Source organism: Phyllostomus hastatus, unplaced genomic scaffold (genome assembly GCF_019186645.2).
Source record: "Phyllostomus hastatus isolate PE091 unplaced genomic scaffold, TTU_PhHast_1.1 phas_scaffold_385, whole genome shotgun sequence".
NCBI classification, from domain to species: domain Eukaryota; kingdom Metazoa; phylum Chordata; class Mammalia; order Chiroptera; family Phyllostomidae; genus Phyllostomus; species Phyllostomus hastatus.
This window is the reverse complement of record NW_025334026.1, coordinates 12,892,950-12,911,551: the sequence shown is the minus strand read 5'-3', so window position 1 is coordinate 12,911,551 and position 18,602 is coordinate 12,892,950. Positions and strand designations below refer to the sequence as shown.

At 53.3% G+C, this 18,602-nt stretch overlaps 2 protein-coding genes across 2 annotated transcripts; one reads left to right on the top strand and one right to left on the bottom strand.

The window, feature by feature from the left end:
• The first annotated feature begins 6,054 nt into the window (after positions 1–6,054).
• CLDN4 (claudin 4) lies at positions 6,055–7,754 on the top strand. Its single transcript, XM_045819627.1, has one exon. The coding sequence runs from the start codon at positions 6,287–6,289 to the stop codon at positions 6,914–6,916; it is 630 nt and encodes a 209-aa protein (XP_045675583.1). The 5' UTR covers positions 6,055–6,286; the 3' UTR covers positions 6,917–7,754.
• A 795-nt stretch (positions 7,755–8,549) lies between these two features.
• METTL27 (methyltransferase like 27) lies at positions 8,550–12,519 on the bottom strand. Its single transcript, XM_045819625.1, is given in 7 exon segments — positions 8,550–8,811; positions 8,813–8,942; positions 10,604–10,696; positions 11,089–11,224; positions 11,413–11,541; positions 12,043–12,169; positions 12,381–12,519. Coding segments are annotated over 6 exon segments (852 nt in total). The 5' UTR covers positions 12,166–12,169; positions 12,381–12,519; the 3' UTR covers positions 8,550–8,570.
• Between the last annotated feature and the right edge of the window lie 6,083 nt (positions 12,520–18,602).

The following is an 18,602-nucleotide window of genomic DNA, read 5'->3' as shown; positions in this document are numbered from 1 at the left end:
TGAAGCCCCACCGCTCCTGTTCTGAGGCTCCATAGTCCAACCAATAGCGGGGCAGCCCTCCCGCCTTTTTCCCCACAATCAGACTGCCACACTGGCAGGGGGCCCTCCCCGAGAGGCACAGCAGGCCAGGCCTGTCCTTGCTCAAAACCTGTCCGTGGCTCCCATGTCCCCAGATCCTGGGTTGGGCGCTTGGGCCTTTCCTGAAGTGCCCGACTTGTCTTCCGGTCCTGCTGCACCACCTGCCCCGCTCCAGACCCCTCAGAGGCCATGTTTGTGCCTCTCGCCACTCCCCGTTTTGGAGACTCTCTCTTCATAAGCTTCTAGGCTTTGACTTCCCCTTCAGGTTTCCTTTCCACCTGCCACGTCCTCCAGGAAGATTGCCCTGGGCCTCGGGTGGAGCTGACTGTCTCCTCTCCGGAGTGCACACAGAGCCGGCTTCTCTGGTGTCAGGAGTTGTCTATTTGGTTGGTGAGTGGGGGGCTCGAGGGCAGGCCCCAGCCCATTTCGTTTTCAGCTCCATGCCCAGCCCTGGCCTGGCCCAGTGCGGGTCCTCAGGACACCCTTTGTGAAAGAATAAAAGAAGAAACAAATGAAGAGTAATGAATGAAGGGTGGGTGCAGAGGACACCCCAGAGACAGTCCAGGCTGGGTATGGATCCCATTCTTGTCACTATTCTGGTGTCCCTGGCGGGTCACGTCAGCAGACAGAGCCTCCAAAATGGGAGTGATAACACCCTGCATGGTTTTGTAGTAAGATGGAATGATTTCTTTAATGCTAAGGCACCCAGCCAAGAGCCTGCCCCACAGCAGGTGCTCAGGGAGTGTGTGCGGACCCCCTGACTGAGAGCATGTAGAAGGAGGCCTCCCCAGCTGAGGAGGGGTGCGCTGGGCAGCGTTGATTACGCCGTCAGACCAGAGGTCTCAGGGGTCCCCTGGCCTTCAGGACCTCCCCTCCTCGGCTTCCGGGAAGTTGAAGACACAACCCTCAGAGAAGAGGGCTGTCTGGAAGTGAGGTAGGGGGAGCAGGGGGTGGGGTGGGTGGCAAGGAGGTCTCATGTCTGGGGCCTGGGATGGAACTCTCGGAGTAGGGAAGCGGCCTGGGGAGGGCCGGGCAGCTGGGTGGGAGGTGAGGAAAGCTGCGGTCATGAATGAATGTGGGGTTTTGAAGTCACCAGACAGAGCTGGAATTGGATGCACCAATTTGAAAACTCACTCCCATCCTCTCTTTACGTCTCCTCCCCTTTCTCCGATGATTGGACTCCCTCTCTAAGCCCATTCACTGAGCTCCCCACCCCTCACTCAGCCCCTCCCTCTCTCTGAACCCATCTCCCGTCTTTCTGTCCCCTTCTGAGAGGTGCCCTTTCTGCCGGGGCTGTGGGACTCCTGCCCGTGGGCAGCAGTGTGGCCTTGCTTCTCTCCCTTGAAGATTCCCAGCCATGGTCACCCTCACCCCCACCTTCTCCTTCAGCCCACGTGGGGCCCCGCCTGGGGGCTGCACCGGCTCAACCAGTCTGGCCAGCTGGGCAGCCCGGCCTCCTGTGCAATCCGGTGTGTTGTTAGCCTGTCCAGGGCCAGGAGAGAGAACAGCCACTGGGGCTGGCTGCTGGGCTGAAGCTCCGGAGGCCACGTGCTTAGCCGAGGGCCAGACCTCTCCTTCTGGGTCCACGGCCCATGGCTTTCTAGAGCCCGTGCTGGGTCGGCCGAATCCCCAGCAGGGCAGCCAGCTCCGGGGGCCCTCACCAAGTGTCTTCGCCGAGCCTCCTAGTGCCTGGGAGGGAGGTGTCGTCATCCTCCTTACCCAGGTGAGAAAATCGGTTGAGAGAGTTTAATTCTGTTGCCCAATGTCACAGAACTGGTAGTGGCACAACTGGGACTCGACCCAGGGAGGGCTGGGGTCATTTCAGATGAGAGCCACAAAGGGGTCACCACATCCTCCTACAGATTCTGAAAGTCCTAGCCTGGGGCCCAGACCTCCCGGAGCTCCCCCAGTAGGAAATCCCCATCCCACCTGGCTGGTAGGAAATCCCCATGGTTTCCAGAACCCTGCAGGAGGCGGTGGACTGGATTCGACCAGCCGGCTGGGTCTGCCTGCTTGCTGTGAGGTTCTGGGAGGTCCTCCTCCTGGGACAGTTCGGGGAGATGGCTGTGAAGTGAGTGACCTGGTGCCGCAGTCTTGGCAGTCCCAGGAGATTGTGACATTCCCATTGCAGATCACTTACTGACATTTTAAAATGTTATAATGTAATGGCATTTTCACTTGTATCTGTGGTCTGAGAAGTTAGTGAACTTCTGCAAAAATAAATAGTTTTGGACCAATTTCCAGGTGGACTAATTTTTGAGCGGAGAGTGAGACTGCCTCCTTCCATCGCCCCCCCCCCAATTTTATAAAGATAATAATTACATCCTTAAATATATTTACAGTTTTTATTCTCTTCTGATTTTATAAGGACCACACATTACGTTTGGTGGGGAGGAATAACTTTAAGCTGGCACCAGCTCCCCTGGCCGCAGTCTTCCTGTTCCCAGAAGAGAAAGAGCAAAGGCCCTGAGACCTGAACCTGCTGGGCCCTCCACTGCCTCAGAGCCTCTGACGGAGCCCTCCTCCCCACCCACCCAGCCGCCTGCTCCCCCTCCCCTCGTCAGGTGTCGAGAGACTCTTCTGGCTACCCTGGAGGGAGGGTGGCAGGCCCAGTGCTGGCTCTGGGCTCAGGAGGCACCCAAGGATCTGGGTGCAGGGCACTGAAGTGAGTGTGGTCCTGTGAGCAAGGATTTGCCCGAGCCCCAGGGATTCTGGGGACAGGGGTCTGAGATTCCCTAGCCCTCGCTGGTGCGAGCAGGACCAGAGCTGAGGGGCAGCCGCTTTGTGCCTCCAACTGGGTTCTGGCCTCCTCATGATACTAAAAGCTCTTCAGCTCACAAAGATATTTTCATATCCTCAACTCATTTTCCTTGTGCCTTAAACAGGGAGGGGCGGCCAGGTCCTCATTTTACAGAGGGGAGTAAGATGGTTCCCAGGTGGGCAGGGATGGGCGCGCTGGTCTGGTGGGGGAGAGGGCTGTTCTGTACAAAACCCAGCATGTATGATACAGTTCCACTGGCATAAAGTTATACAGTGTAATTTGGCAGAAAGAAAAAGAAAGTGCTAAGCCTGCCTCCTCTGCCCCAAAGCAAAGGTGACAAATGGCAGATGCACTGTAAAGTGTCACAGTAAAAGTCCTCCTGAGCTGTTAGGAGGGCCGGCTCCAGAGCCAGAGTGGGCGCAGGAAAAGTGTCTGGCTTCGCTGGGATTTTTCCTGCGGCGGGTGGGTGGGACTCAGCCAGTGGCTCCTGGAAGAAATCAAGCATAAACAAATTTCTCTCCAGCTCCTCTCACGTGCAGAACAGCTCCCAGCTCCTGCAGCGCCCCTCCTGCTCCTTCTTTACACCTGAGCTCCCCACAGACCTCCCCTGCCCTGGGCCGGCACTTTGCCGGATCCCCTCCCGCACCTGCCCTCCCCCGGCCTCTGCCCCTCCCCCATCTCTGCTGTGCTTGGCTGGGCTGAGCAGGGAAGGACAGCTTCTTAGTCACTTCTGTTGGGACACAGGTGAAAAGTTATAGGGCCCACATGCTTCCCCTCCTCCACTCCTGCTTCTCTATGTGCCAACTGGCTGCTTCCCAGGAGAGCAACAGCAGGAAGTTTGTGAGAAGGGGGAGGATGGTCTGGCGATCTGGCCAGCTCCCTTCTGTAATCAGAGCTTCTGAAGGGCTGGGACCACAGGTAAGGATCACTGGCAGGGGAGCAGTAAAGAGGCTCCCCTGATGAAGGGCCTAGCCCGTCCTGGGCGAGCCCTGGCCCTCTCTGGGCCTCAGTTCATCCATTTGTGCCAAGGCAATAAGAATCCATGCCCTGCTTATGGGCGGGGAGGCTGGGTTGAATTCATTGCAGGAAAGCACTTATTGTCAATCTCTAAGGATAGTTATCTCTGCATTCAGCCCACAGGCCTCAGGGCGTGCAGTTCCTCAGAACTTTGTAAGGTAAACCCGGGGAGGCGTGGCCCAGGCAGAAACCATCCCTGTTTGTGTTGGTGTGTATTCCTAAGTGTGTGGGGAGAGATATGGGAGAGTGGGGGCGGGCACTGGGAACATGGAGAATGACTTCTGCATTATCGAGCACCTTGAGTATTAATTGAGCACCTACTATGTGTCAACGCCTGTGCGGAGCTCTGAGGTTCAATAAGGCACTGCTTTTGTCCTACAGGAGACCCCAGCCTCGCAGGGGAGACAGATGTGTTCACAGTCCACCACAACACAAGACCTCACTCCCCCATTGTGCTGGACTGTCCCAGCCCACCTTACGCTTCCTTAGGTGCCCAAGTGCTCCCCGTGTGTGGAGAGGTCACAGATGGCTTCCACCCAAATCATGCAAGCTTAATGCTTCCCTAGCAGGAAACTCAGGGCCCTCATTCCTCTGTCAGAATCAGTTACCTCAGGGTGCCAGGCGAGGTGCTGGACAATGCTGGGGGCTCAGGGACACATTGGAGTCCTGGCCCCAGAGGCACCACTCCCCAGCATGATGGGGAAGAGGAACACGCAGTGACCATGTGCGTGAAGGGTTCCCTTGATCCAGCTGGGATGAGCCCCAGCCACTCTCTCTCTCACCCCCACCATTCCCCCTTCCTCTCGGTCCCCTCAGCCTGCTGCCCTGAACCAGGTCCTTCCTGATCCTGGGGCCCCTGCCCTGCTTTCACCTCCGTCCTGTTTCCAGAGACACCTTTCTACAAGGTCTGTGGAGACCTTCAACCGGAACCTAGTGCCCGGGCTCATCCCAGTGCCTCTGTGCACAGGCTGAGGGCTTGGTGATGTTTGAGGCAGAAATTTCTGGCCCTTTCACTCCAGCCCCTCCCCTCCCCCCACCCCCGGTCTCTGGTCAGACTGGATTCCTCTCATTCCTGGAAAAGCTGCATTTCCCCACATTGAGGTAACTGTGCCCTCGAAGCTCCCTCTCCCGGATGTCTTCCTCCACCCGGTTCTGCTGCCCTGCGTAACTCCAGGGGGGCCCATTCATGAAGATCTTTGTCACCAGTGCCCCCTGTAGTGTAACCGAAGAATGCGGTGCCCCTTCCCGTCAAGCCTCCTCCTCAGCACCCCACTTCCACCCCTCTACCCCGGTCTGAGTTTTCCCTCCCCTTGAAGTCTCATGGGACTTTGCACCCATTCTAGCTTTATCTGACACCTGTTCTGTGTGTCCTCACAGAGCAAACACCCATTTACTGGGCTGATGTCACCAGGGTCTGGCCCACGGCATGTTCTTGGTGACCCCTCCAACCCAGTTCTGGCCAAGCAGGTCAGCCCTGGCAGGAACGAAGCCCACTGGCTGAAATTTTCATGACTGGGGCCAGGATTCCTTCTCTTTGGCTGAAAGGGCGTCACTTCCAAGGCCCCCTACTCTGGCAGGGCTGGGAAGCTGGTAGTGATGGTGAGAGATGGGGAGCATGGGTGATGGACGCAGGAGTCCTGTCTCCCAGCTCTCCGACCCCCCAAACCAGACCTCGCCAGGCCAGTGCCGAGACTACTCCTGAGGCAGGTGCGTGGTCAATGAGAATCAACAGCAGCGACCAGGCCAGTGATGGAGGTGGTGAGGATGCAGCAACAGTAGTAATCGAGGTGTGGCCACTCTGCTTTCCCAGGGTTTCGTCCTCACCTCCAACCTTCCTGAAGGTCCCCACCCCTGTCCACCCAACCAGGCCTGGAATGAGGGGTTTCAGGGGTGTAGGGACCCTTGTTTTCACATCCAGAACCGGGCCAAACCTGGTGGCCCCCCTGGCCTGGCCACTTCCAGGTGCTCCTGAGCAGTGACTCAGAGTCTGACCTCAGCATGGGCCTGGTTGCCAGGGGAGAGGGCAGTTTCTTATGAGATTGTGACTCAGGGGCCCAGGGCTGGGGACTTAAGTGCCTTTGTTGGCCTGGGCTCAGGAATCCAGAGAAACTGGTCGAGGGAAAGGCCTCAGGGATGAAACGCCTCCCTCTACCCACCCTCCACCCCGCCCCTCCGCAGAGCCATATAACCGCCCCCGAGCTCTAGCTTGTGAGCCTGTGGCAGCTGTCGGCAGGAAGGAACCAGTCTGGTCACACTCCCTGGGCTTCTGCTTCGGACTCCCGTGAGAGACACTCAACCGGCTTTGCCTTCGGACTTGCAGTGAAAGGCCTCCCTGTGGACAGTGTCCATCCTCAGCACTTGGATTTCTACAGCCCCCAGGGCCAGATTCCTAAAGACTTCCAGGTCCCAGACCCCAGCAGACACTGAAAGATGGCCTCCATGGGGCTGCAGGTGATGGGCATCGCGCTGGCCGTGCTGGGCTGGCTGGGCGCCATACTGAGCTGCGCGCTGCCCATGTGGAGGGTGACGGCGTTCATCGGCAGCAACATCGTCACGTCGCAGACCATCTGGGAGGGCCTGTGGATGAACTGCGTGGTGCAGAGCACCGGCCAGATGCAGTGCAAGGTGTACGACTCTATGCTGGCACTGCCACAGGACCTGCAGGCCGCACGCGCCCTCATTGTCGTCTGCATCATCGTGGCCGTGGTGGGAGTGCTGCTGTCTGTGGTGGGTGGCAAGTGCACCAACTGCGTGGAAGACGAGAGCACCAAAGCCAAGATCATGATTGTGGCGGGCGTGGTGTTCCTCCTGGCGGGCCTGCTGGTGATGGTGCCCGTGTCCTGGACGGCCAACACCATCATCCGTGATTTCTACAATCCTCTGGTGGCCTCGGGGCAGAAGCGAGAGATAGGGGCCTCACTCTACATCGGCTGGGCTGCTGCAGGTCTGCTGATGCTCGGTGGGGCTCTTCTCTGCTGCAACTGCCCACCTCGTGCTGACAAACCCTACTCGGCCAAGTACTCTGCTGCCCGTTCCGCCCCTGCCAGCAACTACGTGTAAGGTGCCGCCGCTCAACTCTCCCTGTTGGCTTTGTTTCTCCCTGGACTGAGCTCTGTGCGAGTCTGTGAACCCAGGAGGGCCCTGCCATGGTCTGCAGGCTGCTGGGGGATGGGCAAGCAGGGACTGAGACCGGCCATTGGCCAACAGCCCTCAGCCCCTTCTGACCCCCTTGGATACTTTCCTAAGGCCTCCTCTACAATAGCAAGGATGGACTGAAAGGTTTCTGAGCCACCCTCCTCTGAATGGCCTGTGGAAGCAGGGAGGGGCAGGCAGCAACAGGGCATGGCAATGGAGTGGGGAGCTGGCTCTTGGTGGCCGGGACAGCTCAGCCCTGACTGCTTGGACTCTAAGCGTGTGCCCTGCCCATGCTTGTGTTGGTCACCGTTCCCTTCTTTGATCTTCCCCACTCCCTCCGAAGGCATCCAGTGGAAACCTGTGACCATGAAAATGGCTGGGGCCTCACTCGTCCACCTGCCTGTGGAGCAGAGTTGACTGACGGGTTCAGAAGGGAGGGGTGAAGGTGCTGCGGACTGGTTTGGGTAGTGGTGGGGGAGGGGGCCTCAGAGGAGGCCCCGGCTGCTGGTACTCCGTCCTACCCACCTGCAGCCTCAGCGGGAGGAACCTGGGCCCCTTGAAATCAGTCCCTTCTGGATCTGCCATCCTTGTGAAGGTCATCGGCTAGCGTGGGGACGGCAGGGGGAATGATCTTTCTCTGGCCTGCATCCTAGTTAAGTTCTGGAGCTTTTTCCTGATTCTGTGGTTTGTTTTGTAATTTAAGACCTATTTGTCACGGAAATGACTATTATTTTCTACAATAAATGAGACCTGTGCACAGGAAGACTCTGTATGTTTCTGATTGCAGCTGTGGTGGTGGGTGGGAGGAAGGCTGGAGGGGGTTAGCGAGGGCAGGACCACTGTGTCGGGCCTGGATGGGAACACTTTAAAAACACGTTTCATGAAAAAACTGGAAATGGCCTGGCTTTGGAAGTCACCTTGCTCAAACTCAATTTGTCAGAGGGTGAAACCCCTACGCAGGCAAGTGTATGCCCAGAACTCGGGTGAAGTGCTGGGGACTCCAGGAGAGGGGACAGACGAGAACTTCCAGCCCTGGGAAATGGGCCACCTGTCACTCTCCCTGTTTGTCCCAGCTTTGTCTGGGCAGCCGGGCTGGTCTGCTCACCCTCCAGGCCCCGCCTCCCGGCCTTTGCTCAGGCTGTCCCTGCCCTCGGCCTGGAATGTCCCTTTTCCTTTCTCCGCCCGCTGAACCCTGCTTATCCTGAAGGCCCAGCTCAGGGCATCCTCCCCCGTGAGGCCTGCCCACTTGCTCAGGGCAGTCTCCGAGCCTCACTCTGAGTTCCAATCTCTTCCGAGGTGAAGAAACCACGTCCTGGACAAGTGAAAGTGTTCGGCCAAGCCCAGATATGGGAGTGGGGGTTTCCTGTTTGATAAGTTAGAGATAAGGGAGCCGATCGCCCTGGGAGGAGTCGGAGTCCCATCTGTGGCCCTAAGGCGCCCGGGGCAGGGCCGACCTGGGGTGGCGGCCTCTCTACCCAGTTTCTTCTCACTTCCGTCCTCCACAGGTCATGGGTACAATGTCACTTTTTCCTGGGGTGAGAGAACCGCAGAGCCAAAATCCTGCTGACCCTTCTGGAGCTCATTTAATAGGCAGAGCTCTCCTGAGGAGAGGGCTGGCACAGTGGCCCTGCTTGACAGATGAAGGCCCAATAGTAGGCCCGACTGAGGTCACCTGGAGGGTCAGAGGCCAGTTAGGGGCTGAGCACCGGGCCTCATCCCTCAACCTGGGTCGCCTCCTGCTTTCGGTACAAGTAGACAATGCCAGGGATGTAGCCATCAGTGCCAGGCACCTCCTCAAGCTTGGAGGTAGCCAGCTCCCACCGGTCTACAGTCCAGGCTACCAGGCGCTCCCACTCGCCGGCCTGTTCCAGCCTGTCCAGGGTAGCCTCCAGTGCCTCCTTGTAGCGAAGGTTGGATGGGTTGGCTCTGGTGGTCAGGCACACCAGGCCGCCTGGGGAGGGGTGGGAGAAAGAGAGGTGAGTGGGGGAGGGGCAGGAGCCAGTTTCAAGTTACCAGTTCCCTTCTAGCTCCTGTCCTCAAGGACTTAAGTTCTTCCCGCCTGTCCCCAGGCCAGCCTCTTGCTGTCTCCAAGCCTTTGGTACTTACCATCCCCCTCCCCGTGAATACCCTCTGCTTCTCCGACTTGAGTGCCTCCTACATCTGCTTTAGGGCCCAAGTATCCTTTATGCTGGGAACTCTTTATTTCCCTTTCCCTGAGGGAGAGGGGGCTCCCTCCTTACCACTCACCCCTCCCCTCTGCTGAGGGATATGGCTGTGTCTGGATGCACAGGAAGGAAACACACGCTTTGGACCTGGCCCCTTCCCTTCCACGTGTCTGTTTCCCAGCTCGCAGAGTGGGGTTGATTAATTACCCTGTCTCAGAAAGGCCGGTGCAGTCAGTAAGCACTGCTGAATGCATGAATGAATTCGTCCTTTCAAATCTTTTCCAGGCACATACAGTATGCCCAGTGCAGGCTCAGATACACCCAGGAGATACTGGTGTCTGACAGGTTGCCTGGGAAGAAGGTGAAGGGAAGCAGGCCTGGCTGGTGGAGAGGGGCTCTGTGAGAGGAAGGGCTCTGGGGCAGGGAAGCCTGTGACGTGTGTGCAGGCAGGCAGGGCTCTGGCCAGCTGCGGGGTCTGGTAAGAACGGGCTGGGCCAAGAGGCCTGGTCTTTTCTGGTTCAGGCAGTGGGAGTTTCCTGTCCTGAGCCCAGTCACCACTTTTCTCTGACTCCACCAGTGTCCCTACATCTGTCACCTCCATGGTCCCAAGGCCTGCCCAGGCTTAACTGCAGCCCCTGCAGGGAGATAGGATCACGCTGCGATTGGGAAACCTTCGGAGCTTCCTGCTCCTGACCTGCTGCCAGGATCCCCACGCTCCACTACTCTCCTTTCTGCCTGTGACTTTGCTTTGGCTGTGTCCCTGTGTGGACTGCCCTCACTCCCTACCCCAGCCCTGGGAAATGCCTCTCTGAGATGTGGGAGCACTGAGTGCCCCCGGCCCTCCTGAGCCCCCCTCAGGGAGGGCAGTGGGCCCTGCAGTGGATGTAGCCCAAGTGTTGGAAACTAGGGGCGGGGTGGGGGAGGTGACAGCCCAGAGGGCAGGCTGTGTACATTCTCGCCAGAGCAGAGGGAGGCACAGGGCAAGCCACACAGTAGGAATGCAGTAATCGACCCCATTTCACAGATGAGGAAACGGAGACCAGGAGTGACTCACCTAAGAGCCATCCAAGAGTTAGTGAGGAAGCTAGAAGATGAGAGAACTGAATGGAGACCCTACTACATACCAGGACTACAGCAAAGTCCTCTGAGACACTATTTCACCCCATTCTCACAGCAATCCTATCAGGAAGGGACTACGCCACCCTGCTTACAGGTAGAACAGAGGCTGAAGAGGAGAGTGGAGTTGTTACTGGTTGCCTAATGAATAAGAGGCAAGGGGGCCACTTGTCTGGCCTGCCTGCTTGCCTGGGTCGGCAGCTGGTGGCTGGAATGTTCGGCTAGGCTGTGTAACCCCGGGCAGGACCAGGCCCCTTGCTTGGCCTCAGGGTTTCTAAGACTTGTGTCTTTGGGTGTGGAGAGGGGAAGGTGCGTGTGGGCTGCTTTTCACCTGGCTTGGTAACTCGCAGGAGCTCAGGAACTGCACTGCAGGGCACCTGGCCGTCACTGAGGGCACCCACCATCAGCACTGCGTCATAGGTCCCTGTGTGAGGCATGCAGATGTGGTGTGCTGGTTTGTCTTCAGTGTGGCCTCAGCCCATCCTGGAGGACAGCAGCCATCCTCTGGGGCCCTGGGGAGGGACCAGGCCAGCCACTAGTGTCTGCAGGACCCAGATCTCATGGGGAACATGGCAGGTGGAGCCCAGTCCTGGGCTAAGGTCAGATCATGGATGGAGGGCTCAGAGAGAGGGGTTCACGGGGCCTTGGAGAGGGTCTTAGTGAGGCATTGGGGGTTCAGAAGTGAATAAAGGCTCAGTGTAGAAGGGGGCTTATGGAGCGCTCAGCAAGGGGGCGGAAAGCTTAGTAAAAGAGAGCCGTCAAGGCAGGTTTGGTCAGAGAGTGGGCCTTGGGGTGTTGGGGTAGAAGGGGACATACCTTCAGGGCTGGGCAGAGGCTCCTGGCCCAGGGTGCAGAGGCTGAGGTGCTGGTAGAGGCCGCGGGCCTCGGCCTGCTTCAGCATCGCTGGGCTCCCATCTACCCCATGCAGCTGGAGGAAGCCCCGAGCCTGCAGCTGGGATGGGAGGACTCAGTTCATACCTGCCACCTCTCAGCCGGGTCCCTGCACCTCAAGAAGGGCAGTGGGCCCTGCAGTGGATGTTGCTCAGGTGTTTGAGAAACAGTGAGCCTAGGCCTGGAGTGGCAAGAAATTTGAGCAAGTGGGGGGCTTAAGAGAGAGCAAAGGGTCTGGGCAGAGCTCACCTCGACAGCCACCAGGCCGGTGCCACAGGCCACGTCCAGGATCAAGGCGGTGTGGGGTGGGCCTGGAAGGGCTTGGCTGAGGCAGTGCACTGCAAGGCGGGGGGCTCGGTACTGCAGGCTGGCCACGTCCTGGGAACGGAGTGCTGAGCTGCCTACCAACCTGTGCCCTAGTGTTTGGGGGACCTCAGTGTAGGGTGGTCTAGGAGTCAGCCAAGCCAAGCTGTTTGTGTGTGTGTGCGGGGGCAGGACAGGAGAGTCAATCCCCAGCCCCTGCTGAGACCTGCTCTGCTGGCTGAGGCAGTGCTGTTTACTCCATAGTGACCCTCCATGGCACCTCTTCAGGTAGGCAGTCCTGCCTGGGCTGCAGTCCCAGAGTGGGGACGGAGGTCTTGACCCCTGACCTTTAGGGGCTGCCACTGTGCAGTGTGAGGCTGCTCAGACAGCAAGGCTGCTGTGGGTGGGCATTAGAGGGGCCAGTCGGAGAGAGGGGGCAGGACTGAAAGATTGTGTCCAGGTCTCACTTCATTCTCACAAGCCGCGCTGGGATGCAAGGCTGTCTATTCCCGCTGTACAGATAGGAAAACTCAGGCTGGGTGGGCAAGGGAGGTGGAGGACCCCCGGCGGGTTTACCTGGTCATAGTCCGGAGCCCAGCGTTCATAGAAGTGCAGCGTGTGGGCCAGGTCAGTGATGCGGTGCAAGGACCCGACCCGCGCCCAAGCCTCGCACAGGCTTCCGCCCTCCTCCTGAGCCATCCTCCTGCTGGGGACACAGTCTCAGTGTCCTGACATCCACCTCAATCTCCACCTCCCACCTGCCCACCCGCCATGCCCAGTAGAGGCCCTCCAGGCCACCAGCACAATCCCATTTCACAGGCGGGGACGCTGAGCAGAGACTGGACACTTGGGGTTTAGGGCTGGAGCAGGGGTGTTCTCACGGCTGGAGGGAGGGCCTGTCCCGACCTCCCCACCTCCGGCCCCCGTGAGAGGGTTTCCAAGGCGGAAATTTCTCCACGGTGGTAGGAGTAGTCGCGGTGGGGGCGCGGACCGGAGCTCACGGACAGCCCGAATTGCAGGAACTCTAAGGGAGGAACTCGCGGCGACCCTGGCAGAACCCCCACCGCCCTCGACGATTGGCTTTCTCTTAAGAAAAACTACCCAATTAAAAAAAGCGCTGCCCGTCCGCCCCTCCACCACCAGCCAATAAGCTCAGAGCTTTGGTCCTTGTCCCGCCTGGGAAGACCCGTCTGATACGTTTTTTTTGGTAGTGGAGTATGTGGCTTTACGAGTTTTTCTGCCCTCGCGGCTTCCCGTGTTCTTTATGCTTCCTAAAAAACATGAGCTGTAAGGTAATGGGAGCCTCTGAATTCTTAGGGACAAGAGAGCGAGATAGGATTAGCCTTTATTTTTAGAACACCCACGAAGGTCTAGGCAACACTACAGTAGGGCTTTTTGCAGTGATAAAAAAGTTCTATAATGTGTAGTGTTCCGAATGTTAACCGCTAGTCACATTGGCTTGAGCATTTGAAATGTGGTTAGTACTACTGAGGAAATGAGTTTCATATTTTATTAAATAGTAATCTGTGGCTAATGGCTGATGATAGCCTGGGAGCCCCAGTACTTAGCGAGTGGTCCGGTCGTCCTCAGTCTTGCAGCATCTGCCTGGCGTGTTTAGCTAGAATTGCGCCAGGGGAGGTTGTTAGGGGAGTTGTGAGAAATGAAAATTCTTTTTTAATAAAAAGAACAAAATAAGATTTTATTTTATTATTTATTTTTACACAAAGGGGAAGCCCCGGGGAAAGAGAGGGGGAGAAATATCAATGTGTGCCCTCTACTGGGGACCTGGTCTGAAACCCAGGCATGTGCCCTGACTGGGAATCAGACCAGTGACCCTTAGGTTCTCAAGCCGGCACTCTGTCCACTGAGCCATGCCAGCCAGGGACAAGAAATGGAAATTCTTGAGTCCCACCCCAGTTCTACCGAATCAGAATCTGATTCCTGAAGTGCAGGAGTGGGATGGGGCCTAGGAAGCAGCGTCTTAACAAACTTTTCAAGTGATTTCTATACAGCTAAAGTTTCAGAAGCACTAGCCTTTGATTCCTTATAGGGAACCGGAGTTTAGGCAGACAGGGTTTGGGAGGTTGTTGCAATTGCCCGGGCAGGAGGTGTTAACCTAAAAATAAAAAGCCAAAGTGAGAGGCAACAAGTGTTGATTGGAGATTTAAAAAAAAAAAAAAAAGCTATTTTGGGGGAGAAGCACAGATTCAGGAAGAAGCCCAAATAGTGTTCTGATTAAGAAGTGGAGGCAAAGGGTATTAATGAGAAAGGAAAGGGGAATAATTACATGAACAGAAGGAAGGAATTTCTTTGGGTGTTAATAAGCTAAGGAAGAAATTTCTACAGGTACAAGTAAGCTAATTCTAGTGATGCTAATTCTAAAGAATCTCTTTAATTTTCAGTCTGGTAGTCATAATGTCTGTTAGCTTTGCCAACAGTTGTTTGAAACGCAGTGTTACTTTAGGTCCAGTACAGAGGTTATTTTGTCCAATTTTAACATTCCAAAGCTTTGAGAAGTAAGACATGCAAGGCAATTTCTTTGGGACAGCAGCCTCCTCCATTGTGAAGTGGCTCCATTTACAATCTGGTCCCACATAACGAATGACATTTCTGTCAATGATCTACCACAGTAGTCTGTGGTTTGCTGGGTAGCCAAGGAAAGGGGCCACGTGTGAGACCTGGCACGTGTGAGACCATGTGTGAGACCTGGCATGTGTGAGACCACATATGAGACCACATATGAGACCACGTGTGAGACCTGGCACGTGTCTCACCACGTGTGAGACCACAGTGGAGGCCTACAAACCCAGAGACAAAAAGTAACCACATGGGGTGGTCGCAAATGAAAACCTTCTAACTAAAAATAGTTCATGGTGGGTCCTAGTCCTGTCCTAGGCGGGTGTTTTTCACTAACAAAGATCATTCTTCACCTTAACTGAGCCTGTCTGTTGTTTTTTTGTATCTATGATAACATACCTTTAGAGCAGAATATCAAATTTCCTTGTTCCTCCAGACCCCTAAGAGCACAGGCATCACGGGGGGCGGGGGGCGGGGAGCGGGGGGTGGGGACCGGACACAGCACAAATTCCCTTATTGTTATTGTTATCATGTTAATTGTTGACTATTAACTATTCTGTACCCACCTATGTAAAAGTGTCTTATCATTTACTTTTTATCCAATCCTAGAGATTTCCTCACTTTGCTTCCTCCCATCTCCTCCCTAATCAGTCACCAATGGATTTCAGGTAATCCATTTGAACCTCCTCTTTTGATTGTATATTTTAATGTATAAAATAAGGTGTAAAACTGTCATTTTCTGCAGCATTTCTTAATCTGTTGAGATTTTGCATTCTGGCAATTGTCAGTTTGGTTCAAATAAACTCATCAAAAATTCTCCACAGGTTTGAGTGTTTTTTAAGTTGACAATATGTAGTAGGCTATACCATATGGGTTTGTGTATGTGCACTCTATAATGTTCACACAATGACAAAATTGCCTAAGGACATATTTCTCAGAACATATCTCCATCATTAAGTGTCACAGGACTGTATATATTTTTCATAATTCCATGAACTTGGGGAGAGGTCATTGCCATGGAGAGGAGTGGGGAGCAGTTTAGGAGGAAGAAGTAGCAGGGCTCTGATGATTGAGAGTGTGTGGCATGGGAAAACCAGATGTTAAGAGTGGCACCAGGTTTCTGCCTGATCCGTTGTGTAGTAGGCAGGTAGACATGAGCAGAGCAAGGATGAGAGGCCAGGTCCAGGAGGTCACCTAGGGCAGAAATCCTGGGTGCCTATCAATGAGCAATTGGAAGGTGAGACCTCACCCCTCCACACCCCTTTCCTCCCCCAGCATATCACCGGTCATGCAGTTTAGACAGCCCCCCTCGACATTTCCTCCATAGAGATAACATCTAGGCTTCAGTTGTATTTAAGCTCCAGACCCAGAAAAGCAGCAAAACCAGATAGATGACTCAATGACCTGGTACTGACCAATCCATGGTAATCAATCTGAGAGAGATCTGGTTGGATCACTGGGGAGAAACAGGACGGGGCTGTAGGAGGAGGTTGTTGGAGGTAATGGTAAATAGTCTAGTATGGGATTGGCTGAGAAGCTGAATACCTCCAGAGTGCATAGAATTATGGGCCAGAAGATTTGAAATAAAAGAAGGGCTCTTGGGCTTTTAGTCTCCTGGGCTCTCTTCCTTGAGGATGCCTGGATGATCTTGCTGAAGCTGTGTGCGATTCCCAGTGGATGGTATTTTGAATAGGAAGGAACTCTGGGTGCAGCCTAGGATTGGGCTGGCATGGCAGAGGGTGGCAGGGTTATTCTTCTTTGGGTGTTCCACAGGGAAGAAGCTCTGAGGCAGAAGGCTGCCATTCTTCCAAAATCATGTAGCTTCTGTACCTTCTGTTGTTTTAGTTTGTAAACTAACCTTATAGAAATAAGATAATTAAAAGCTAACAATGGGTCCTGGCTAGTGTGGCTCAGTGGATTGAGTGCCAGCCTGTGACACAAAATGTTGCCGGTTTGATTCCTAGTCAAGGGCACATGCCTGGGTTGCAGGCCAGGTCTCCAGTTGGGGGAGTGCAAGACGCAACCTATTGAGATGTCTCCCGTACATTGATATTTCATTTCCTCTTTCTCCCTCTCTCTAAGAATAAATAAAATCTTAAAAAAAAATAACTAATAAGGGGAATGACAAGAAAACTAAGGTGTTAAAGAGTTTAGCCTTAATTGATAGGTTTAAGTAACTAATGCATGAGGAATGCTGTTATTCCAAAATCATGAACCTTTTGAATAAAGACTCTTTCCTTTATCACCAAACTTTGCCTCTGGGATTTTACCTAGGGGGTGGTGGTGGGCAGCAGGACCCCACTTGCTGTTCAGTAACAAGACCACGGCCTTGAAAGGGCACATCTGGAAAACATGATTAATATTATAGGACTTCTAGCCAAGATGGAGATGTAGGGAGACACATTTTGCTTCCTCACACAACCAAAAGAAGGACAACAACAATTTTAAAAACAAAAAGCAACCAGAGCTGCCAGAAACTTGAACTGTATAGAAGTCTGACAACCAAGAAGTTAAAGAAGAAACATTCATCCAGACTGGTATGCTGAGACAAAGAAATATGGCCCAAATAAAAGAGCAGATCAAAACTCCAGAACAAGCCCTGGCTGGCGTAGCTCAGTGGATTGAGCGAGGGCTGCGAACCAGGCATCGCAGGTTCGATTCCCAGTCAGGGCACATGCCTGGGTTGCAGGCCATGACCCCCAGCAACTGCACATTGATGTTTCTCTCTCCCTCTCTCTCTCTCTCCCCCTTCTCTCTCTAAAAATAAATAAATAAAATCTTTTAAAAACAGATAATTAATAAAAGGGTGTGGATACAAGCTGGTGAATAATTGCATCCATATTTAAAAAAACAAACAAACAAACTCCAGAACAAGAACTAAGTGATAAGGAGATACCAACCTATCAGATGCAGAGTTCAAAACACCGACAATCAGGATGCTCACAGAAATGGTTGAGTGTGGACACAAAATAGAGGAAGAAGTAAAGGTTATGAAAAATGAAATAAAGAAAAATATACAAGGAATCAACAGTGAAGGGGAGAAAACTGAGACTCAAATCAAGAATTTTGAACAAAAGGAAGAAATAAACATCCAATCAGAACAGAGTAAAGAAATAAGAATTCAAAAAAAAAAAAATGAGGAGAGGCTTAGAAACCTCCAGGAAAGCTTTAAATGTTCCAACATCCAAATCATAGGGGTGCCAGAAGGAGAAGAGGAAGAGCAAGAAATTGAAAACATAATGAAGGAGAACTTCCCCAATCTGGCAAAGGAAATAGATTTCCAGGAAGTCCAGGAAACTCATAGTCCCAAAGAAGTTGGACCCAAAGAAGCACACAGCAAGGCACATCATAATTATATTACCCAAGATTAAAGATAAGGAGAGAATCTTAAAAGTAGCAAGAGAAAAGGAGACAGTTACCTCCAAAGGAGTTCCTATAAGACTATCAGCTGATTTCTCAAAAGAAACCTTGCAGACAAAATGGGGCTGGAAAAAGTATTCAAAGTCATGAAAGGCAGGACCTACATCCAAGATTACTCTATCCAGCAGAGCTATCATCTAGAATGGAAGGGCAGACAAAGTACTTTCCAGATAAGGTCAAGTTAAAGGAGTTCATCATCACCAAGCCCTTATAATATGAAATGTTAAAAGGACTTATCTAAGAAAAAGAAGATGATCAAAAATATGAACAGTAAAATGACAAGAAACTCACAATTATCATCAACTGAACCTAAAAACAAAAACAAAGTAAACAAACAACTAGAACAGGAACAGAATGACAGAAATGGAGATCACATGGAGGGTTATCAGCAGGGAGAGGGAAGGGGGAATAATGGAGGAAAAGGTACAGGGAATAAGTAGTGTAATTGGTAGGTACAAAATAGACAGGGGGAGGTTAAGAATAGTATAGAAAATGGAGAAGCCAAAGAACTTATATGTATGACCCAAGGACATGAACTAAGGGGGGTGGGGTGTGGTGATGGGAGGGTGTTGCAGGGCAGAGGGGAATAAAGAGGAGAGAAAAAGTGGGACAATTATAATAGCATAATCAATAAAATATACTTAAAAAATAAAGACTTTTCTAACCCTGGTTGGTGTGGCTCAGTGGATTGAGCACTGGTCTGTGAACCAAAGGGTCGCTGGGTCAATTCCCAGTCAGGGCACATGCCTGGGTTGGGGGCCAGATCCCCAATAGGGGGTACACGAGAGGCAACCACACATTGATGTTTCTCTCCCTCTTTTTCCCTCCCTTCTCCTCTGTCTGAAAATAAATAAATAGCCCTGGCTGGTGTAGCTCAGTGGATTGAGTGCAGGCTGCGAACCATAGGGTCACTGGTTTGATTCCCAGTCAGGGCACATGCCTGGGTTGTGGGCAAGGTCCCTAGTGGGGGCCATATGAGAGGCAACCACACATGTTTCTCTCCTCCTTCCCTCTCTCTCTCTCTAAAAAATAAAATACATAAAATCTTAAAAATAAGTAAAATCTTAAAAATATTTTTAAAAATAATTTTTTACATAGTTTAAAAAAATTCTATTGAGATCCTCCTCTAAGATCTCCCC

What these genes read in the sequence shown, in the direction of transcription:
- CLDN4 (XM_045819627.1), top strand. Translation starts at nt 6,287, where the DNA reads ATGGCCTCCATGGGGCTGCAGGTGATGGGCATCGCGCTGGCCGTGCTG.